This window comes from Pristis pectinata, chromosome 32 (genome assembly GCF_009764475.1).
Source record: "Pristis pectinata isolate sPriPec2 chromosome 32, sPriPec2.1.pri, whole genome shotgun sequence".
Classification (NCBI taxonomy): Eukaryota; Metazoa; Chordata; class Chondrichthyes; order Rhinopristiformes; family Pristidae; genus Pristis; species Pristis pectinata.
Window position 1 is genome coordinate 6,700,653 of NC_067436.1, and position 24,903 is coordinate 6,725,555.

At 43.8% G+C, this 24,903-nt stretch overlaps 1 protein-coding gene across 4 annotated transcripts in view; it reads right to left on the bottom strand.

Moving 5' to 3' along the window:
- Positions 1–24,903, bottom strand: part of sv2 (synaptic vesicle glycoprotein 2) — a 79,020-nt gene that overhangs the window by 28,714 nt on the left and 25,403 nt on the right. For all 4 annotated transcript variants that reach the window (XM_052042483.1, XM_052042485.1, XM_052042486.1 and 1 more), the window contains 3 exons: positions 21,765–21,927; positions 14,890–15,011; positions 2,769–2,932 (listed from right to left, as the gene is read on the bottom strand). In XM_052042483.1, the coding sequence (XP_051898443.1) occupies positions 2,769–2,932; positions 14,890–15,011; positions 21,765–21,927 (449 nt within the window). The remainder of the gene's footprint in view (positions 1–2,768; positions 2,933–14,889; positions 15,012–21,764; positions 21,928–24,903) is intronic.

Genomic DNA, 24,903 nt, shown 5'->3' on the forward strand with positions numbered 1-24,903 from the left:
GTGCAAACTCCACACAGGCAGCACCAGAGTTCAGGATCGAACCCGGGTCACTTGAGCCATGAGGCAGCGGCACTACCAGCTGCACCGCTGTGCCGCCCTCAAATGAAATGTTTGCAGCTTGCCTGAACTTCACCTAATGTGTGCTTTAGATGTGCAGAGCGGAATGGTCCTGATGAACATTCACCTGTCAATCAAAACATCATTGGAACTGTTCACTCACGTCAACTACTGTTTGTGGGGCTCTGCTGTGTGGAAATTGAAGCATTGTGATTCATCTACAAAGCAACAGGATTACCAAGGTCGAAGCATCCAAGGTCATTTTACTTTTTGTTTGCAACGTGAAGCATCTAGTAAAATGATCCCTGGAGCATTAAATTCCCTTGCGATTGAGTACATTGGGGGACACTGTCTGCATTGGCAGGAGGGCCAGGAACCAGAGGAACAGAGTTATAAGCACTGGTAGAAGAATGGGAGATGAGGTGAGATGTTTCTCTGCTGTGAACGGTTGAAATCTGGAATCCACTGCCCAGACAGGGTGGTGAAAGCAGGTTCAACAGTAACGTCCAAAAGGGAGTGGGATACAGATGAAAGGGTAGAAAGAATGGATGAAGCAGGACATCAGGTTGCAGAATGAAAGAGCCACAATAGGCCAGGTGAGATGAATGCCAGGCTTCACAGCTGCAAGGTTCCACAACACTAACTAGCAAATGGCTCCTTCCCCACCTTCTAACCCTCTGATCTTCCAAAGTGGTTGAGGCCGGTGATGCGGTCGGACTACATTAGCACCATCTGCTGACTGGTTTACGCATCAGTTCAGAGCTTTGAAGATAAATGACTGCGGCATTTGCATAGAGACTAGACAGTGAAGGCACTCGTAAAAGCTGTACTGACTGGCACAACTTATTCAGATTAAAGCCCAGAAACCTGGGCAGCCATCATCGCCGTACTTAAAGCGCCAAAATCTCTTCGAACAATTTCTTCTCCTTAGGCTGTCTGTCCCCTGGGGTTGAGAATGACTTGCTTCACCTCCGGTTCTGAGGAGAGGAAGATGCCCGTGCGGGAGTTCTTTTGACGTGGGGTGGGTGTCACGCACCAGCTGCGACACGGGCTTGGGTCAATGGCAAGACAACAACTGGGGACCAGGCTACGTGCACAGAATGACCACCCAACACACCTGCCCCCTCAGCACCCTGCCCCACCCGATCCCCTCCCTCCCTTGGTCTCTGCTCCCCTCCTCTCACCCTTCCCTCAGTTCCCCACCCCTCATCCCCTCTTACCTCCTCCTCCCCCTCCATCATTACCCACTCAAAGTGTAAAACTAACCCCCACCACACCTCCTCAGGACAGTCCCCAGTGCTGATCACCATTCTACAACTGTCCTGCCCAAATCCTACACAATACCCCAGACACCTCCCCTCTCCACCAGTGGAGTTTTTTTCTTCACCCTCTTGTATAATTTGTGTCGTCTGTACCTACGTGCCTGTGATGCTGCTGCAAGCAAGTTTTTCATTGTACCTGTACCTCAGCCTACTTGTGCACATGACAATAAACTTGAGTCCAGGACTAGAGGGCACAGTCTTAGAATTAGAGGGTACCCATTTAGAACAGAAATGAGAAGAAATTTCTTTAGCCAGAGGGTCGTGGATTTATGGAATTCGTTGCCACGTACAGCTGTGGAGGCCCGATCATTGGGGGTGTTTAAGGAGGAGATTGATAGGTATCTAATTAGTCAGGGTATCAAGGGATATGCGGAAAAGGCCGGGAATTGGGGCGAGATGGGAGAATAGTTTAGCTCATGGTGAGGTAGTGGAGCAGACTCGCTGGGCCGAATGGCCTATTTCTGCTCCTTTGTCTTGTGATCTTGTGACTTGACCCCTTTCAGAAAGCTTCAGGAGAGCCTTCAGCTTCCTGCTTGGATTGCCCAACATTGGCAAACATCATCTCCCGATGTGCCGGTGGTGGTTTGGTGGGTCATGCCACACAATTTCTAACTAAAGGAGGTGGATTCATCCCACAGGACGGAGCACCTCACTCAGCGCATACAGTGACCCTGAACTCACGTGGCCCTCACCTCCCGCCGTCTTCTTAAACTAGTTGAGGATCATGTCCAGTATGGGCAGGACGGATGGACGTTTTGGAGGGAATGGAGAGTAAACTTTCTGGATAAAAGGAAGCAGAGAAGGTTTAATGGTGGTGTTTTAAATTATGAGGGAAATTAAATGACCTTGCACCTTATTGCACTGCACTTTCTCTGTAGCTGTGACACTTTACTCTGTACCCTGCCCCACCCCATCCCCTCCCTCCTTTGGTTTGATGGTCTGTTTGTATTTTACACACAAGAGAGCAAAAAATAGTTGGGAAATGGACTTCAGAAACGCTTCATTGTATTACAGAAGGCTAGAGCCTGTAACCGAAGTAATACAGTTTGCAGCTTAGAAACCTGTTGTTTTTACCTGTACTAACTCAATGTAACTGCACTGTGTAATGAATTGACCTGTACGATCGGTATGCAAGACAAGTTTTTCATTGTACCTCGGTACAAGTGACAATAATAAACCAATACAATCAACTCCTTACTTGGATAGGAAAGGCCATTCCTTCATCGTGCAGCTTAGAAACCAGATTCTCACTCTAAATGCTAAATGTTGGCAACAGGATATTAGATAGGACATCCATAGAGTTGTGCTAATTTGCACGTCGAGGCTAAAATTTTTTTAAAAATTGTATTTGCTGATGAAAAGGAGAGTTTAAATGTTTTGCATTCTTACCTCCATCAGATACTTGGGGCTCTCCGGCATCCACACAGCATAGACCAGTGCGGAGGTCAGACTGGGGAGCGAGCACAGCACCACAAAGATCCTCCAGGTCCGAAAATGCAAAGAGCCAAGTTGGAAAGAAAGCGAGGTGCTGGGGATGACTAGCCAGGCGAAGCCTGAGGACAGATAAAGAGGCAGCATTAGATCAGTCTATTATCAAGGACAGCACTTTGCCTACACACAGCACTACAAGCATTTCGAAAGAAAGGCCGAATACAGCGTAGGTGTAAGTGGGTCAACTTTGCCTTTGGAGGCTATGACCCATGGGCTCCCACAAAGATCAGTACTGGGGCCCAACTGTTCATAATCTACATCAATAATTTGAATGAGTGGATCATGTGTGATATCTCTGATCATACAAAGCTGGGACTGATGACTCCCCACTGGTCACAGTCCCAGAAGCCGAAATTGACCCATTTATTCCTAACTCTGTGTTTTCTGCCCATTAACCAATTGTTGGAAATCCAGCTTTCTCCCTACAAACTGGATCAAGTGAGCAAGGAATTTCATTACACCCAGGTGTATGTGATGAGAAACTAATCTGAATCTGAACTTGCTCTTTGTTGGGACCTCTGGCATGTTAAAGGCACCTGTATGCTACCTCAGCTCACCATGAAACAATGCTCAGCTTTTCTGTTAGAGGACCTGATGTTTCCATCTGCCATGGCCTTGCCCCCTCAGCTTATCCAAGTCCCCCTCAAGTCTCTCCACATCCTCCTCCCTACACACAATCTTGGAGGTTAAGGAGGTTCCACATGTCACCAAACACTCTCACAGACTTCTGCATTAGTACTGTTGAAAGTATTCTGACTGGTTGCATCATGGTCTGGTACAGCAATTCGAATGCGCAGGAATGCAAGAAGCTGCAGAGAGCCGTGGACTCTGCCCAATACATCACAGGCACATCCCTCCCCACCATCGGTGGTATTTACAGGACGTGCTGCCTCGAGAAGGCAACATTCAAAGATCCCCACCATCTGGGCCATGCCATCTTCTCACAGTTACCATCAGGCAGGAGGTAGGGAGTAGAGCCCCCTACTCTACTCCCTATACATTCATGACTGTGTGGCCAGATTCTGCTCTAACTCCATCTACAGGTTTGCAGATGATACCACTGTTGTAGGTCGTATCTCAAACAACAATGAGTCGGACTACAGGAAGGAGATAGAGAGCTTAGTGACATGGTGTCATGACGACAACCTTTTCCTCAATGTCAACAAAACAAAAAAGCCGGTCATTGGCTTCAGGAAAGGGGACGGTGTACATGCACCTGTCTACATCAATGGTGCTGAGGTCGAGAGGATTGAGAGCTTCAAGTTCCTGGGAGTGAACATAACCAATAGCCTGTCCTGGTCAAATCACGTAGATACCATGGCCAAGAAAGCTCACCAGCACCTCTACTTCCTCAGGAGGCTAAAGAAATTCGGTATGTTCCCTTGGACACTCACCAACATCTTTTGATGCACCATAAAAGCATCCTATCTGGATGTATCACGGCTTGGTACGGCAACTGCTCTGCCCATGACCACAAGAAACTGCAGAGAGTTGCAGACACAGCCCAGCGCATCACGGAAACCAGCCTCCCCTCCTTGGACTCTTGTCTTTAACTCTCTCTGCCTTGGCAAAGCAGCCAGCATAATCAAAGACCCCACCCACCCGGGTCATTCTCTCTTCTTCCATCAGGTAGAAGATACAGGAGCCTGAGGGCACGTACCACCAGACTTAAGGACAGCTTCTACCCCGCTGTGATAAGACTGGTTCCCTTATATGATGAGATGGACTCTGACCTCACGATCTACCTTGTTGTGACATTGCACCTTATTGCACTGCACTTTCTCTGTAGCTGTGACACTTTACTCTGTACTGTTATTGTTTTTACCTGTACTACCTCAATGCACTCTGTACTAACCCAATGTAACTGCACTGTGTAATGAATTGACCTGTATGATCGGTATGCAAGACAGGTTTTTTCACTATACCTCAGTACGTGACAATAATAAACCAATACCAATACAGAAGCCTGAAGTCCCACATCACTGGGTTCAAGAACAGCTACTTCCATTCAACTATTCGGTTCTTGAACCAACCGGCACAACCCTAATCACTGCCTCAGTAACAGCAACACTATGATCACTTTGCATTAAAATGGACTTTTAATGTTCCAATTGTATTCTTTCTTGTAAAAATTGCGTACAACTTATGTTTAATTTATGTTTTTCTTGTGAATGCTGCTTATCTGATGCTATGTGCCTGTGATGCCGCTGCAAGTAAGTTTTTCATTGCACCTGTGCACACATGCACTTGTGCTTGGACACACTCTCACCTGATCTTGTATCATCAAAGTTGGAAATTTGACATTTGCTCCGCGTGGTCAAATTGTTGATGTGGTTTGTAAGTAACTGGGCCTCAAGTACTGATCTTTGCTCTACTCCAATAATCACAGCCTGCTGACCCGTGAAAGACCTGTTTATTCCTGTTCTGTGTTTTCTATGTTAACCGACTCTCATCCACATTAGTATATTATTCCCTACTCCATGTGCTCTAACCCTCTTCAGCATCCTCCTGCGTGGGATTTTATCAAAAGCCTTCTGAAAATCCCAATACATCACACGCCCTGGTTTCTCCTTATCTATTCTACAAGATGTATCCTCAAAGAATTCCAATAGATTAGTCAAACATGATTTCTCTTTCATAATTCCATGTGGATTCTGCTCAAAGAAATTATTTCCTAAGCATCTTGATATTAGTTCTTCTTTATAGATTCCAGCATTTTCCCAAATTGTCCATGTCAGGCTAACAGGTTGGTAGTTCCTGGTTTTTCCCCTCCCTTTTGACATAGTGGGACCTCATTTGTTACCCTCCAATCTGCAGGGACTGCCGCAGAATCTGTAAAACTTTGGAAGATCTTAACCAGAGCATCCACTATCTTTACGGCCACTCCTTTCAAAGCTCTGGGTTGAACAACATTGGGTTCTTGGGATTTATTGATATTAGAGTCATAGAGCCCTTCGGCCCAACCAGTCCATGCCGACCACGGTGCCCACCCAGCTGGTCCCAATTTCCTGCGTTTGGCCCATATCGTTCTAAGCCCCTCCCCTGCATGTACCTATCCAAGTGCTTCTTAAGTGATACTGTTGTACCTGCCTGAAACACTTCCTCTTTGTCCAACCAAAGTTTTTTTTTAAAAACATGTTAATTTTTTGTTTCTCATTCTAGATAGACCCTTGGTTCTCCAAAACTTCTGACAAGCTTTTTGTGTCTTCATCTATGAAGATAAACACAAACTATAGTTGTAAGTTTGCTGCCATTCCTAGTTTCTCTTATAAATTCTGCCTCCGACCCAAATTTGTCCCTGCTCATCTTTTGCTGAAACAAACCTACAAAAGTTCATAGCCAAGGAAGGAGAGAAAGAATGTAGCAAAGGTTCACCAGATCCAATCCCAGGATGTTGGCTTTACCCTTTGAGAGATTAAGCAGAGAGGCTGCACTCTAGAGTTTAGAAGATTGAGAGATGATCTCACTGAAAGGTACAAAATTGTTAAGGATGCGTAGTGTAGATGTGGAGCTGAGGTTTCCCTTGCCTAGGTTGAACAGAATCAGACGCCATAGCCTTGAAATGTGGTCGGCCATTTTGGCCAGGAATGAGAAGAAATTTCTTCACCCAGGGGGCAGTGGGTCTTGGAAACTTGCTACCCAAGGGCTGTGGCGGCTCAGTTGCTAAGTATATTCAAAACCGAAACAGGTCGATTTTTCAATATTGGTGGTATCATGGAAATATAGTGATGGCTCTAAGGAAGTGATTCTGAAGCAAAAGATCAGCCAGCACCTTAGTGAATGGCGGAGCAGATACAAGGGCCTACACAGAGTTGTCCTGCACAGTAACAGGCCCTTCGGCCCACCTTGTCCAGCCCGACCTTTTTGCCCATCTACACTAATTCCATTTGTCCACATTAGGACCATATCCTTCTATTCCTGGCCCATTTAAGTGTCTGTCTAAATGCCTCAAATGCAGTGATTGTATCTGATTCCACCACCTTCTCTGGCAGTGATCCAAATATCAATCACTGTGTTTAAAAAAAATACCCCTCTGATCCCCTTTAAAACATCCTTTCACCTTAAGACTATGTCCTTCTGTTTTTGATACCCTCACTGTGGGAAACATTTTGACCATCTACCCTATCCGTGCATCTCATGATTTTATATACCCCTATCACATCACCTCTCAGCTTCCTTTGTTCCATGGTAAACAAGCCCAGCCTGTCCAATCTCTCCCCATAACCAAAGCCCTCCAATCCAGGCAACATCCTGGTGAATCTTCCCTCACCTGCACTCTCTCCTGCTTCTGCTTGTCTGACCATTGTGTGTTTTATATTCCCAAACCAGTAGATGGTAATGTTTCTAACACACCCCTTCCTCACTTGATTGTTGGGTTTGCCCGTGTAGGGATTAAAAATAACCTTGCATCATAATGATCACACCGCAGCAGGTGAAATAAAAACAGAAAACACTAGAAGCACAAGCAGGATCTGTGGGGCAGGCACGGTAGTGTAGCGGTTAGCATAACACTATTACAGCGCCAGTGACTCAGGTTCAATTCCGGCCGCCGTCTGTAAGGAGTTTGTACGTTCTCCCCGTGTACGCATGGGCTTCCTCCGGGTGCTCCGGTTTCCTCCCACATTCCAAAGACGTACGGGTTAGGAGGTTGTGAGCATGCTATGTTGGCGCCAGAAGCGTGGCAACACTTGTGGGCTGCCCCCAGAATGCTCTACGCAAAAGATGCATTTCACGGTGCATTTCGATGTACATGTGACTAATAAAGATAGCTCATCTTATAAAACAGAAACAATTAACGGCTCAGGTCCAAGAATCTCCATCAGAAATGAAGAGTCTTCAACCTGAAACGTTAACTCTTGTTTCTCTTTCTACAGATACTGCCTGGCTGTTTTCGTTCTAGACCCACAGGGTCCAAGTTTGCTTTCATAAGAAATTAGCAAATAAATAATCAAGACCATCTTTTCATACAGAATTCATACCATACTGTTGACATAGGCTTTTGGCATAATTGAGTTTACACCCCTGCTGTATTTGCTGCCAATTGCATCCATGTCACCACAGGATATCTTAGAATAAAATTAAATAAACTTTTTAATAACCTCTTATTGAGAAGAAGAAAGGAAAATAGCTTTAACAATGAAGTATGCACATGAGCATAGCTGTATTTTAAACACAACATAAAATTCTAGGCAGTGTTCCTGGCTGGCTTCAGCCTTCCTGTACTCATCAATAAGTGAAGGAGCTACAACACTGCTACTTCATTTTGATATAGATTTGCCCCACAATGAAAGATTTATAGAAACAATTATAACAAAGGCAGCAGGATATTTTGATTCAACTGTTTGGGGAAAAAGACATTAATCTCTTCATTACTACACCGTTGAAAGGAAGAATCGATTTTTGCAAGAGAGAAACTGGGTCGTTGTAAACTGAAACATGCTCAACATTTATAAATCACCAGTTTTTCTTCCCCCATTAGCATTAAAGGATTATATACTGTAGCAGCAATTTTTTTTTAATGAATGACCTGTAATTCACTTAACAGCTTCAAGTTTTAAATACCATTCAATAAAAAAAATTGTAATTTATACTTGCTGAACACTGTGCATTCAAAACAGTAATCACCAGGTTGTTTTAATACGAAGGAAAAGAATATTTAAATCTAAATGAATTTAAAAAAACTAACTTTTGTCCACTTTGCATAGACAACTTAAACATTGCAGTTCAGATATTTTATCATCTAACTACTATAAAGTGGTTTGCAAATAAGTAACTTTTTAAGCAGTCAACAGAAATTAAGGTGATTAAAGTGGCTTCTTGTTCCAATATAATTGATGGATCTCAGAGGTTTGATTAGGTTTGGCACTGTATCTGATGCTCTCAGCAGTGATTCAAGGTATAGAACAGCAGCGACAAAGCAAGGAACTCTGCACAGCCTTGACATGTGGTACTAAATCCTGGAAGTTCCCAAGTTTGCCACGTGGAATCCAAAACAAATAACCCATGCATCAGTCTCTATTAGCCATAGCATTACACATCACGGAAATGGGCCCTTCGGCCCAACTTTTCCATGCTGACCAAGGTGCCTTCCCAAGAGAGTCCCAGTTGCCTGCATTTGGCCCATATCCCTCTAAACCTTTCCTATCCAAGAACCCATTCAGATGTTCTTTTCAAATGTTGTAATTGTTATCTGTCCTCTACTGCCTCCTCTTGCAGCATCATCCTCTGTGTAAAAAAAAATTTTCTCCTCAGGTCCCTTTTAAATCTTTCCCCTCTCACCTTAAGACAATGTCCTCTAGTTTTAGACCCCCCCCCCCCCCATGCTGAGAAAAAGACTGACCATCCATCTTATCTCTGCCCCTCGATTTTATAAACCTTAAAAGGTCACCTCTCAGCCTCCTTCAGTCCAGGGAGAACAGTCCCAGCCTATCCAATGTCTCCTCATAACTCGAGCCCTCCAGTCCCGGCAACATCCAAGTGAACCTCTAGCTTAATCACATCCTTCCTATAGTCTGGTGACCAGAACTGCACATAATCCTCCAGGTGTGGTCTCACCAACGTCCTATACAGCTGTAACATGACATCCCGACTTTTGTACTCAATACTCCATCTGGTAAAGACAAGTGTGCCAAATGCCTTCTTCCCCACCCAGTCTCCCTGTGTCACCACTTTCAGGGAACTATGTACTTGTACCCCTAGAGCTCAGTTCTACAACACTTCCCAGGGCCCTGTCATTTACTGTGCAGGTTCTGCCCTGGTTTAAATTTCCAAAATACATCACTTCGTACTTGCCTGAGTTAAATTCCATCTGCCACTCCTCTGCCCAGTTGAGCTAGAACCTGTTGCAAGCTTAGACAACCATCTTCACTGTCCACCACACCCCCATGAGAGGATACGCCAAGTAAAGTACTTATTGGGCAGAACTCAAAAGGAAATGGGGGAAGAGGCAAGGGTATAACCCAAAATATTTTAGGAGGTGATCACTGCAAAGCTTTGTAATGGACAGTATTTGAGCTTAAAGCTCTGAGTTGAAAAGAACGAAGGTTGTGTACCAACATGCTAAAACAAAGACATCAATAATGGATCCTGTACTGCCAATCTACTATCCCCATTATTCCCACCATGACAAATGGCCTCAATGTGACCTTAAACTGGGAGAGAATGACTTCAATAACAGAGTAGAAGAGGGATCCAGTTGATGCTGGTCATTATACTGTGGGGCAATTTACTCCATTAAAGGCGTAAATGGAAATTATAACTTGGCCAAATCAAATATAAAATGATAAAATAGTAGACAACATAGAAACATAGCAAATAGGAGCAAAAGTGGACTGGTGAGCCATTCAAACCTGCTCCCCCATTGAATATGATCACGGCTAATGAGCAAAATTCAGTTCCCTGTTCCAGTTTTCTCCCTATATCCCTTGATCCCTTCAGCTCTAAGAAAAATATCCAATGCTTTCTTGAATATACTTAAATGATCTGGCTTCAACTGCTTTCTAGGATAGAGAATTTCACAGGTTCACCGCTCTCTGGGGGAAGAGATTTCTCATCTCAATCCTAAATGGCTTACCCATATGCTTTGACTGTGATCCCTGATTGTGGACTCCCTACCTGTTGAGAACATCCTTCCTGCATCTGAGCAAGAACATACGTCGGGAGTCTTAGTTCAAAAACAAGCATGAGGTACAAAGGGACATAGTTAGGAAGAGAGTTTGCGAGACCCGGCAGCAATATGTTTCACATGTTGACCTAAGATACTAACAAGGAACTGGGGTAATCATACAGTGTACAGGCATCCAAGGAGAAGGTGCATTACTTCAAGAGATGTGCCAATTAATACTAGGTGGAGGAAGCAGATTCTGCTCTAACTCCATCTACAAGTTTGCAGATGATACCACCGTTGTAGGCTGTATCTCAAACAGCGATGAGTCGGAGTACAGGAAGGAGATAGAGAGCTTAGTGGAATGGTGTCATGACAACAACCTTTCCCTCAATGTCAACAAAACAAAAGAGCTGGTCATTGACTTCAGGAAAGGGGGCGGTGTACATGCACCTGTCTACATCAATGGTGCTGAGGTCAAAAGGGTTGAGAGCTTCAAGTTCCTGGGTGTGAACATCACCAGCAGCCTGTCCTGGTCAAATCATGTAGATGCCACGGCCAAGAAAGCTCACCAGTGCCTCTACTTCCTCAGGAGGCTAAAGAAATTTGGTTTGTCCCCTTTGACACTCACCAACTTTTACCGATGCACCACAGAAAGCATCCTATCTGGATGTATCATGGCTTGGTACAGCAACTGCTGTGCCCAGGACCGCAAGAAGCTGCAGAGAGTTGTGGACACAGCCCAGCGCATCACAGACACCAGCCTCCCCTCCTTGGACTCTATCTTTACCTCTCGTTATCTTGGTGTAGCAGCCAGCATAATCGAAGACCCCACCCACCCGGGATATTCTCTCTTCTCTCCTCTTCCATTGGGTAGAAGATACAGGTGCCTGATGGCACGTACCACCAGACTTAAGGATAGCTTCTACCCCACTGTGATAAGGCTATTGAACAGTTCCCTTATACAATGAGATGGACTATGTCCTCACGATCTACCTTGTTGTGACCTTGGACCTTATTGCACTGCACTTTCTCTGTAGCTGTGACACTTTACTTTGTACCATTACTGTTTTTACCTGTACTGCATCAATGCACTTTGTACTAAATGTAACTGCACTGTGTAATGAATTGACCTGTACGATGGGTTTGTAAGACAAACTTTTCACTGTACCTCGGTACAAGTGACGATAATAAACCAATACCAATACCAAATTGCAGAGTGACTTTCTAAAGGGAGTTATTATTGCATAATATGGGAATAGTGGTGCGTGGGAGCGTTCTCAAGGCATGGGTCTATTCGAGCACAACTTGGGTTGAGATTTAACTGACCAATGAAGCAGACAGGCTGAGCAATGTCAGATGGATTTTCAGCAACAAACAATCTGCTGGAGGAACTCAGCAGGGTGGAGCAGCATCAGTGAGTGGAAAGGAATTGTTGATGCTTCAGGTTGAAACCATGCATCAGTCGACAATTCCTTCCCTCCTCCACAGATGCTGCTTGACCTGCTGAGTTTCTCCAGCAGATTGTTTGTTGCTCCAGTTCTCAGCATCTGCAGTCTCTCCATCATATGGATTTTAATGTGGATTAATATAGGGTATTGCAAAGTAGGAAACTACAAATAGATACTTGAAGGGATGTCCGTTAACAGAAAGGGAAAGGTTTTGACTTCGCTTATAATTATTCAAGAAAAGTTTTCTTTCACTGAATCCAATGCTTTTCCATATTTGAGGGGAATTTGAACAGGTTAAATCGAGTTGTTCTAATCTTTTATGATTTGGGGATTATAATTTTGGGAACTGTTTTGGGGAGTGGTCCTACTTGCAAAAGGAGATGGTTCAGTGAATAATTTTGAGGCCCTTTCTAGGAGATAGGGTTGGTGAATTGGAAAAGGGATGTTGTGAACTGGTCATTTTACATTGAAGGAATGGCATGGGGGTGGAATGGAATGCAGAAAGATGATTTCTGCAGCACAGTGGCGCTGCAGATAATGTTACTGCCTTGCAGCTCCAATGACCTAGGTCCAGTTGTGACCTCCGGTGCTGTCTGTGTGGAGTTTGCACTTTCCTCCCACATCCCAAAGACATTACTGGTTGTTGGATGAATTGTCTACTGTAAAATATCCCTCGTAAAAGTGGATAGAGAATCAAGGGGAGTTTGGTGGGCATATGGGAGAGAATGGTTTGGAAGGAAACAGGTGAATGGGATGGTTTTGCTTTGAGAGTCAGCATAGGCTTGATTGGCCTCTATGTCATAAGGTGATAAGGAAATCTCAGTTTTAACAACAGTAATTCATAAGATGGCTTGTGCTGTGCACATGGATTGAGGACTTATAATGTCCTGAGAGTTGAGAATGTGGAATAGTTATAGCAAATTATTTTAATCATTGGTTGATCAGCTTCACCAAATAAATAACCAGATGCTGAGATGTTTGTGAACTATGTCATTGGTTGGAAGGATAAATGAAAACATTGCGAATCGAAGTACAGGGTGCAGATACAAGAAAGAGGTGTTCTTTGGGAGAGAAAACAAGAAAGTAGCTTAAAATTCGGTAAACAGTATTATTAAAATTGCTGAAAATCAGGCATTATCTGCAGATATTTGAGCTTAAATTAAATTCCAGGGTAGATTCTGCAAGTGTGGAAGATCAGTGTGTTGTCTGGTCAATTTGAAAATCTTTATTAGTACTGAGCACAGATTTTGCAAAATCTTAAATATATTTTTGGCAAAGATTGCTTGTGTTTTTTTTAAGGATTGGCAGTCTGTAATCTGGACTACTTAAAAAATAAATGAATGGAAAATTTGAATCTCTTCAAAACTGACCCTTCAAACCCTGAAGGCTAAACTCCATTTTCAGCAAGTCCTGTTTATTTTGCCAGATTATTATCAGTTGCTTCTTTTCTGTGAAAAGTCAGCAGCTGGCTTAAGGGATGGGGTGGGAAGAGAAATAAACTTGTAATAAAGTAAAATATGTTGTGCACTAACCGTGAAAGGTTCTTGAAATAAGAATTCACAGAAAAGTATATAAATGAAAAAGAGAGTGTTCAGCTGTAACCTATTAAACAGCGGGTGGAGGGAGCTTCAAACTTCTGGAGGACTTGGGGGCAAGTTCAGCTTCAGAAGTGGTATCTAGGGTTGGGGCAGTCAGAGAGAAGTGGAATTATTCCCATAAATGAAGCTGTGATGTGTGGACTCACTGTTCCAGTCAATGTAAGACCTCAATCAATATCAGTAAATATCAAGCCTTGCTCCTTGGAAAAATAACTTGGCAGTAATGCCTTGCCTGAGCCTTGTATTGTAGACCCATTGCATTGTTTTCTACACTTCTTGAATCTTTGCTGTACCTTGGTGCTAGCGGGAAGTGCCTTCTTTAGTTGGATATGTGTTTGATCTATTACTAGTTTATGGTTGATTCTCACCAATGGCACATAATTCACTTGTGTTTTACCATTCCTATGTGATTACTACCGTATACTTGTGTGGGACCAACATTTAGAAGGGTGATTTTACACAGTGATGTAGTCACAAACTGAGGTCTTGTCAATATTGCAGCTAAATGTGGGAGGAAGGGGTTAGATAGTCTTGGGCATGGTTTAAAGGTCAGCACAACATGGTGGGCCGAAGGTCCTGTATTGTGCTGTATTGTTCTATGGTAATATGTATTATGTAGACACCTGAAGAGGAGAAATTTGCTGATCAATGGAGAGACTAGAGAAAACTTTTTCAATGTATCCTGGAACATTTGACAATAATGAACTAATTCCAATTCCAAATTGTATAAGGGTCTACCAATGAGCTAGCAGAGACTAAATGGGCTGAATGGTCTTCTCCCAAACTGTGGCACTCTATAACTTGTTCAGAAGCTTTTGGCTGACACCTGCCTTGATAGACTAAACATATGGTGTTTCACCAGATCAGATCAGATATCTTTATTGGTCACGTGTACATCGAAACACACAGTGGGGGCAGCCTGCAAGTGTCACCATGCTTCCGGCGCCAACATAGCATGCCCACAACATCCTAACCCATACGTCTTTGGAATGTGGGAGGAAACCGGAGCACTCGGAGGAAACCCACGCAAACAGAGGGAGAATGTTCAAACTCCTTACAGACAACAGCCGGAATTAAACCCGGGTCGCTGGCGCTGTAATAGCGTTACGCTAACCACTACACTACCATGCCTACCACCAAGTTTAAATCTTATCTAAAGTTTGCATATTTGCTAGTTTGTGGCCTGGCGCGAGGTCAAAAGTCAAGCCACTCCCACTGACCTGGAAGGAAGGGGAGGTAAGGAACCCTGGTCTGGAAGGAACACATTTACTGCATTAGCAGTCTGAAGCATTTTCTAGCAATTCCACAAGAACAAGTTGGGACATTGATCAGTCTTGCATTTCGTGATGACGTCCAATTCCACCCACCTGCTGCCAAGATGTTCCCAGCCATCCAGAAGGTGGCCAACGCACTGACCATGCAGCCTCTTCTATGCTGGGGTTGGAATTCCGAAAAATAGGAGAATATGACTGGTAAAGAACCTCCAACACTAAGGATGCAAACAAAATTAAATTACCACAACGTCCATCAGAATCCCACATGCTAGGACACAGGCCCACCCTGGGTTACAAACAGGCTCCGTTTTTAGAGATGTACACAAGTCGATTTGTCCACAAGCTGGAAAATACATAAAATCACTCGATACAGTCACCACACCTCCACAGTATTGTAACGAATGATGTCGATGAGGGCCAAACTAACATAAACATTTATCATCTTCCCCTGCCCAGTTCCAATGGCACAGAATCAGGGTGTTCCACACTCAATGGCTGGTTTTGATGGCCTTGAAGTATCTGTGGATGTCACATAGTTCAATTGAGTATCGTTGCACAAGTGTCAATAGATGTGGTTGTTTGTCAATTTCCAAAGCAGTGTTAAGTGGCCTCCCGCAGTGAAACAGGCAGCCTGTGTTCTGAAGGGACAATGGTGTCTGAATACTGCAGGGAGGTTACGTGGAAACGTGTTTTGTTTCAAGACTGGTTTTCGTTCAAAATTTAATAATATTTAGGGGAGCTTGCTTGTATGTATTGGATGTCCATAAGTTGGGCATTCGTAGCCCAGGGAGAGCCTGTACAATGAGCATGTCTAAAATAGTTCCAGAATGTTTTTGATCTAGGTCAGAGATGCTGCATTCTAAATGAGGTGTTAAAGCCACCTCTTTCCTCACAGATATAAAACTTCCAAGCATTATTTTGGAGGAAGACAGAGAATTTCTTGCTGGTCTCCTGTCCAATATTTATCCCCACACCAATACCACAGTTTTTCTGGTCACTTACCATATTGCAGTTCCCAAGACCTTGTGCACAGGATGACTCCCACATTGCAAGAGTGACTGCTTCATATGGGCTGTAGGGTGCTCTGGGATATCTTGAGGTTGGGAAAGGTGCTACAGAAATTCTTCTTAAACAGTGCTGCAGCTGGCAGTACTGCTACCTCGCAGTGCCAGAGGCCCCGGTTCAATCCTGACCTCGGCTATTGTCTGTGTGGAGTTTGCATGTTCATCCCATGACCACATGGGTTTCACTCCAGGTTCTCTCGTCTCCTCCAAAATCCCAGACGTACAGGTTGGTGGGTTAACTGGCTGCTGTAAATTGCCCCTAGTGTGTAGGTGAGTGGTAGAATCTGGGGGAGTTGATGAGAATGTGGGGAGAATAAAATGGGATTAATGTAGGATTAGTGCAAAATCAGTGGGCCGAAGGGCCTGTTTCTGTTCTATTTATATGATTAAATATGCCTTATAGGCAGAAAAGTGGGAGAATCTACATGAGGCGCTGCCTCAAGAAAGCAACATCGATCATCAAAGATCCCCACCATCCGGGCCATGCCGTCTTCTCGCAGCTCCCATCGGGCAGGAGGTACAGAAGCCTGGAGTCCCCACACCACCAGGCTCAAGAACAGCTACTTCCCTTCAACCATTCGGTTCTTGAACCAACCAGCACAACCCTAATCACTGGAGTTTAGCAACATTAGGGCCACTTTGATCACTTTGAACTAGAATGGACTTTTTTTTTGTTCTAATTATGTTCTTCCTTGTAACTGACCTCAGGCACCAAGCTGCCACTGCAGGAATGTACAGGGACAGGAATAGTGAGCAGGGGCAGGGGGTGGGCCAGCTCGACACCTCCCACAGCCCTGCTGTGGCCCACAACCCGTGTATTATGCACCAATGCCTTAAACTAAGTGGAGACACAAGAGACTGCAGACACTGGAATCTGGAGCACAAAACAAACTGCTGGAGGAACTCAGCGGGTCAGGCAGCATCTGTGCAGGCAGAGGGATGGTCAACGTTTCGAGTTGAGACCCTTCATCTGTCTTGGAGCGGGGTCTCAACCCAAAACATCGACCATCCCTTTACCTCCACAGATGCTGCCTGACCCGCCGAGTTCCTCCAGCAGTTTGTTTTTCCACTTTAAACTAAGTCTTGTATCAAAGCTGACAAAGCCTAGTGATTTGACAACCACCATTTTCCACAAAGTATTTGATCTATTTGGGGCTGTGGCCTTCCCATTACAAGTGATCTAAAGTATTCAATCTTCTTAACATGACATCATTTAAAAAAAAATTAGAAGTTGATTATTGCTCACAGAGGTTTGGCCTCTGGGTTATCATTGGTACAAGACACTTCACAGAAGCAAATCTGAAAAGTAAGAAGCAGACACACTATAAGGAGCCACAAGTTTAATCCAAAGCTTTATACTGGGGGATCTCCAGCATCCAATATCTCATGGAGACTGGTGAAAGGCAGCGTGTATAAATGTAGGGGAGTCTGGGAAGAGAGCAGCATACAGAGAAGGGAATCACACACAAGGCAAAAGATACCAGTATGAGAAACATTGAAGCACAATTAAGTATTCAACAAACCCTGCTACCCATTCTGTTAAAGTGTTATATTGTTTAATCTGTTAAATGAATTTCCTCAAGTAACTCCATTTATACTGGGGGGTGGGGGGATATCAAGGGTAACTTCAACAGTCTAATATGCATTTTATAACCAAACCCGCACCACAGCAATTGAGATTTGACTTGCATTTTAAAGACCTCAGTTGGTTAAGAAATGAGCAAATTATAAAAAACTCAAACCTTTAGAAACTATAAAAAGGGAGTTGCCTTGGTATAGTGGTTGAATGAGATTATAAACAGATTATAAACTTGATATAATCTATATAAGAAGAGGGCATGTGCTACAAGCACAGGTTGGACAGACTTGGGTTTTTTTCCCCTCTGGGGCGGCGGAGGCTGAGGAGAGACCTGACAGAAGTTCATAAGATTATGAGAGACATAGATGGAGTAGACAGCCGGAATCTTTTTCCCCAGGGTTAAAATGTCTAATACTAGAGAGCATGCATTTAAGGTGAGGGGGTAAGTTCAAAGGAGATGTGCGGGGCAAGTTTTTTTTAATTAATTAGTTATATGTATAATGTATACACACACACACATACCTACTGTATGTACATACAAACACACACATATACAAACACACACAGAGCAGTGGGTGCCTTCCAGAGGTGGTGGTGGAGGCAAATACGATAGAGACATTTAAGAGTCTCTTAGATAGGCACATGAATAAGCAGAGAATGGAGGGATATGGATGTGCAGGCAGAAGGGACTAGTTTAGTTAGGCATTTAATTATTAGTTTAATTAGTTTGGCAGAACATTGTTGGCTGAAGGCCCTGTTCCTGTGCTGTACCGTTCTATGTTCTAATATTCAAATTGTGGTAGGACATATAAAAATAAGAACAGGGGTAGGCCATTTGGCCCCTCAAGCCTGTTCTGTCAAAGATCATGGCTGACACTTTGGTCACCTTGATTTGCCTGCCCTCAATGCCTTTAAAATCCAATAATCTGTTTTGGACATACAAGAATACAAATTAACAGTAGTCCCTTCAGCCCGCAAGCCTTTCAGTAAGATCATGGCTGACCTAATTAGAACCTCTACTCCACATTCCCTATTGCCCACAATAACCTTACACCATGTAGCCTTTCAAGAACCCATCTTCATCTGCCTTAAAAATATTCAAAGCCTTTTTTTCCACCACTGATGGAAGAATCCAAAGATTCAGGACCCTCAAACATTGATCATTTCTCTGTTTTAAAGGGTGGCACGGTAGTGTAGTGGTTAGCGCAATGCTATTACAGCGCCAGCGATCGGGGTTCAATTCCCGCTGCTGTCTGTAAGGAGTCTGTATGTTCTCCCCGTGTCTGCATGAGTTTCCTCTGGGTGCTCCGGTTTCCCCCACATTCCAAAGATGTACGGGTTAGTAGGTTAACATGGGTGTAATTGGGCGGCATGGGCTCGTTAGGCTGGAAGGGTCTGTTACCGTGCTGTATAAATAAAGTTTTTTAAAAAAAAGTTTAAGTGTGCAGTCCCTCACTCTTAAACGGTGATTGAATTCAATTAATGACCATGCCACCACAGACCTCCAATAAAGAATTCCAATCGTTTGTCAATCTCTAAGTGAAAAGGTTTCTTCACATTTCAGTACGAAATGGCCAACCCCTTATCTTTGGGACTTCAATCTCCAACTCTAGACTCCTTAGCCAGGGAAAACATCCTCCCCACATCTAACACAAAATGCTGGAGGAACTCAGCAGGTCTATGGAGGGAAATGAACAGTTGACGTTTTGGGCTGAGACCCCTCACCGGGACTGGAAAGGAAGAGGGCAGAAGCCAGAATAAAAGGGGGAGGAGCACGAGCCGGCAGGTGAGTCCAGGTGAGAGGGGAAGGTAGGTAGCTGGGGGAGGGGGGTGAAAGGGAATGATGTGAGAAGCTGGGAGGTGATAGGTAGAAGAGGCAAAGGGTTGAAGGAGGAGGAATCTGGTAGGAGAGGACAGTAGGCCATGGAATAAAGGGGAGGAGGTGGGCAGGTCGTCAGGGCGGGAGAAGGGAAAGAGAAAGGGTGGGGGAGGGAGAGGAAAACAGAGGGCAGTGATTACTGGAAATTTTTCCAAATTGATACCACATCTTTTATTATAGATTCCAGCATTTTCCCAGATACACTTCTGCTTTCTCATTCCTTCCTTTCTTAAATTGTGGGATTACATTTGTTACCCTCCAATCCACAAGAACCATTCCAAACTCCATAGAATTTTGGAAGATGATAACCAGAACATCCAATATCTCCACAGCAACCTCATTCAAACCTCTGGAACACGGGTCATCAGGACTTTGGGATTTATCGATTTTCAGGTTAATGAATGTCTCGAGTGGTATTTATTTACAAATTGTGCTTTATTTTGCAGCTTCACTTGCACTCTTCTATGGAGATGAAGTATTTGTTTAACATTTTGCCATCCCTTATTATAAATCTCCTGTCTCCATCTGGAAGGGACCCACATTTACCGTTGCTTGTTCCTTCCTATTCTCAATACCTCTAAAAGTTCTTGCAGTCTGTTTTTATGTTCCTCACTGGTTTATTCTCACACTGTTTCTCCATTCTTCATCAACTTCTCAATCATCCTTTGCTGAACTCTAAAGCTCTCTCGATCTTCAGGCTTACTGCTTCTTTTGGCAAGTTTATCAGCCTCTTTATCGGATTTCACACCATCTTTAATTTCTCTGTGGTTGGACCACTTTCCCTGTTGTGTCTTTGTGCCTTAAATATGTAATATTTGTTGCAAGTTGCATTTTAGTTCTTTAACCGCTAGCCTGTCCACTGTCACACCCTTTAATGTAGCTTCCTAATACACCACAACCAACCCACTCGGAGCTTTTCACTGTTTCTTTGGGCTTCAGGTCAAGTTTAATCAATTTCAAACAATATGCAATGATGTTCTATTAGATCACTCTTTCCAGAGGTCTCTTTAAACAAGATGTATTAATCCTTTCTCAGTGCAAAGTACTAGATCTAAAATGGCACTGGGGTTGATCAGGCCATTGTGCCAGCTGGCCTCTCTACCACGCTCTCACGCACCAATTCTTCTCTTCCAAGTATTTAGTCGATTCACTTTCGAGAGTTACTATTGAATATGCTTCCATCAGAAGATTCAAAGTCTTTGTAGCAAGACACTACAACAATTCTCAACTGTGTTTTGCCATGCACAGTTCCTGACCTTACAGGGATATGGGCCGTTAATGCCACTGCCCACATACCCCAACCTTCCATCTCCCTGCCACCCTCCTTTTGTCCACTCAATGTCCAATCTGTGCCAGCAACAGACTAGATCGTGCCAAGGGTGGACAGAACCAAAACAAGGAACAAGTGGAACTCTCATTCGAGGTATGCTCCTCAAGGAGGGGTTAGGCAGCACCTTGGGGCAGGTTAGCTGCTGTCGACCCTCTCCTCGGACCTCAGACTCAGTTTTGGGACAGGGGTTGGAAGGGAGCAAAGCAACAGAGCTTCAACACAATCCCCCACATAACAGTCACTGGTGCTCTCTCTCCCTCAGTGCTCCAAGGATGGACATCTACAAACCCAAAGTCCTCCGACATCTGTGGCACACTGCTCTCCACCTACGAGACTTCCCAGCTCTTGGGAGCCACCTCTCAGTGAAGGTAGATGTTGATAATGAAATTAACCACCATCTTCAATACACTAACACAGACTTTGGACGATTGAGTAAAAGGATTTTTGTAGATCAAAGACTCAGACTTGGCAGGAAACCCGTGGTCTACTAGGCAGCAATGATCCCTGCCCTCCTATATGCTTCTGAGACCTGGACTATCTACAGCAGGCACCTCAAAGTGCTGGATAAAGCCACCAACATCGCCTCCACAAAACCTTCTAAATTCACATCCTCTCATGGGGAACATTCCCAATAGTGAGGCCCTGGTTACACTCAGTTGACCACATCATTCACACCCTTGACGGTAGACTCCCAAAACAGACACTCTATTCCAAACTCTGTCGTGAGATCACCTGTGGACAGAGAAAAAGATTCAAGGATGTGCTTAAAGTCTCCATGAGGAAATGGAACATCCCCACTGTCTCCAAGGCCCATGATCAAAGTGGAGAAGGAGCATTTGGAATGGTACTGAGAACCTTAAGGTCATGTTTTGGGGGCACATAGAGTCTTTACACCAGGAGTGTAACAAACTAACCACCTGCCCCGTCAGACATGTCCTGCCCCATCTGTGGTTCCCACTTTGGACTCAGCTGTCTCAGGACCCACACAACCAGAGTGGAAGGAAGTCAACCTTGATCCTGAAGGGACTGCCCAAGAAGCAACAGCTTCACGAAGCTACTAAGAGTGGGAAGCCCAAGGGAGGTGAGAGAAAAGCAGGAGCCTGGCCCATTACTCACCCAACTCCACTAAAGAATCGCAACATTAGAAACGTCCAGTAATTAGGTGCCAGACTTGATGCAGCTCCACAGACCCCATTCACTGATAACGAGAGCACAAGAATTCTCTGGCGACCTTTCAGGTCCGCAAGGGCCCCCCACACGTAGCCCCCGATCATCATACCTGCATAAATGGGGAGAAACACTTATTGTAAGCCTGGATACAACATGTTGTTTGAGGATTGTATCTTTACCCTTTAGTGCTTCACATTCAATCTTGGAGCACACCATGGCTACAAATTTGTACACAGCAAGATTCCACAAGCAGCACACAGGCTAAATGATCCAGTATTCCTTTCCTTTCCCAGGTTACTAATTGAAAGAGGAATTTTAGACTGAAAGCCATAAGCCTTAGTTTCTTTCCAACTGTGTTTCAGGACCTCTGACACTCACCAAGTTGACGGAGTCTTGGAGTAACATCTCACCTAAAAGGAGCCATCTCCAGCACAGCAAAGGACAAGTTTAGGTTACGTGCTTGGGTGCAATACTTGAACCCAGAGCGTTTTATGGTCTCAATAGACAACTCAGCAAGTATAGTCCATGCACTCAATTTGTCCCATCAGACCGAGGTGGCCTTTGAAATTAAACGAGGGTGGAGTCAATGGGGTAATTTTAAAAAAAGACTAGGTGCTAACGAGGGCTAGATTTTGAAATCTAAAGAGGTAACAGCAGCACTGGAACATGAAAGCAAAATAATGAACTGTGGTGATAAGCCCAGACATCCTACATGCCACGTCACTGCCAGGTAACTACGTGCTGCCTCGTCTAGTTCACTTCACAATGGTCCTGCTGATACGGGCCAATCCCAATTTAGTGTGGCAGCTGGAGTAACAAGGTTAAACCATGCCAATAGCTCACTAATCTCTGAAGTCACTCTTAGAATACAGAATAGTCCCAATAATGTTTTCACCTGTCTGCCTGTCCATTTTGATGTTCATTGAAGTTAAATCTCAAGCTGGAGATTTATAACGTCAGAAAACAAATGTACCTCTGCCACAAGAGTAATCATGGGGAGATTGCTAACAGCAGCACCCAAAACCTAATGAGTCCATGTAATAATCCACAGAGACTTTGTTTCAAGGCCAAGTTTATTGCGAGCCATGTCCCAAATTGAAATAACTCTAGTTAGTGACAGTTCACCTCTGCCTAGGTATCTGGGGTGACACATTTTGCAACGTCATCATTATAGCATTCATTTCCCACTGACTTGTTTGAGGGAGTGTTATTCCTAAATTATCTTTCCTGGACATACAACTACATAGTGTTAAGAGACCGAAACAGACCATTCAGCCCCAGAGTCTATGCTCTACCTTATCCCTTCACAGGGACCCAATTTCCACACTGCCATGCTGTTCACATGCAAATAGTTGCCTTTCCTTGGCCACGTACCAGAGCTAACATTAAATGCTTACTGCTTCAGCCATCAACTCTGGCACTGCATTCCACTGCCTCAGAAGTCTTTGTGCTAGAGCTAATTATATAAAAAAAATTTACATAGCAGCTTTCATGTTCTCAGCTCAACCCAAAGCACTCCAACACCAATGAAGTGGCACAGTGTACTGAGTTCAATCCTGACCTTGGGTGCTGTCTGTGTGGAGTTGCATTCTGCCTGTGATCCAGTTTCCTCTCATACCCCAAAGATGTGTTGGTTGATAGGTTAATTGGCCACTGTAAATTACGCTTAGTATAGGCAAGTGGTAGGAGAATTGGAGGGAGTTAATGAGCTTCTGAGAGAGAATAGGTTGTAGGGGAATGGGATTGACAGGAATGGACTGAGAACTGGCATAGATTTGATGGTTTGAAAGAAAGTACAAAATAAAAGCAATATTATAATGATCAAATCTTTTGTTTAATAAAATTGCTTTGAAAGACAGATAAATATTGGATAGGATTCAAGTGCTTCCCTGCTTAAACAACCCCAAAGATCCTTTAAGTCCACTGGTACATACAGCAACTGTTCTAAGTCCAAATCAGTTTCCATCTACTCTGTTCCAATTCTTCACATCATCTTTGAGCCTCTTCTTATGAAAAGACCAACTTTTAAGACTTCAAATAATATTTTGGCTTAAATGATGGACAGCTAGCTGACAGACAGCAAGTTACCATTAAGAGCACAAATAAAAATACCAAGTAGATCAATAACCTTCCCCCTCACAGTTCAATTGACAACTCAAGGAAATTGTCAGCATCTGGAAAGAGAATGGAGTAGCCCTGAAAAAGACTTGCACACACACTGAAGATCACAACCCATCATTTCCCTTCACAGATTTTTAAACTACCTATTCCATTTTCCTCACATTTTACTTTTTATGTCAGATTTCAATTTTTTACTATTTGAACTAAAGGATGGCAAGGCATTGCAGAGAGCACAAAGGAGTCACACTAGAACAATTGCAGGAAAGATGGAACAGAAACAGAATATGCAGGAAATACTCAGCATGTCAGGCAGCATCCATGGAGAGAGAGAACCAGAGTTAACGTTTCAGATCAATGATCTTTTATCAGAACTAGAAGAAAAATTCTAATGAAGGGTCATCAACCCAAAACCTCCTCTCTGCCTCTACAAATGCTGCCTGACCTGCTGAGTATTTCTAGCATTTTCTGTTTCTATTCCAGATTTTCAGTATGCAGTTGTATTGCATTTTGATCGACACGAAAGAGGGTCTTCAGAGACAGGAGAGAGACAAGGAATAGAAGCCAATGGGAGAGTTAGTCAGATGTTCTAAATCTGGAATGGTTTTCAAAACACAAACGAGAAACTTTTTTTAAATGCATACGGATTTGATAACCAGAGAGTTTGGGAGAACTAGTAATAAAAGCAGAGTGGACAATTGGTGAAATTTATTCTGCAGTGAGTTATAGTCTGGAATCTCAGACAGCAATTGAAACAAATTCACTAACAGCTTTCTAAAGAGAATTAGATTTACAACAGAACACACACACACACACACACACACACACACACTCACACACACACACACACACACACACACACACACACACACACACACACAAACACATAGCTGGCAATGAAGTGCAAACAACATTGTGTAAAATTCTGGTCGCTCCATTACAGAAAGGACGTGGAGGCTTTGGAAAG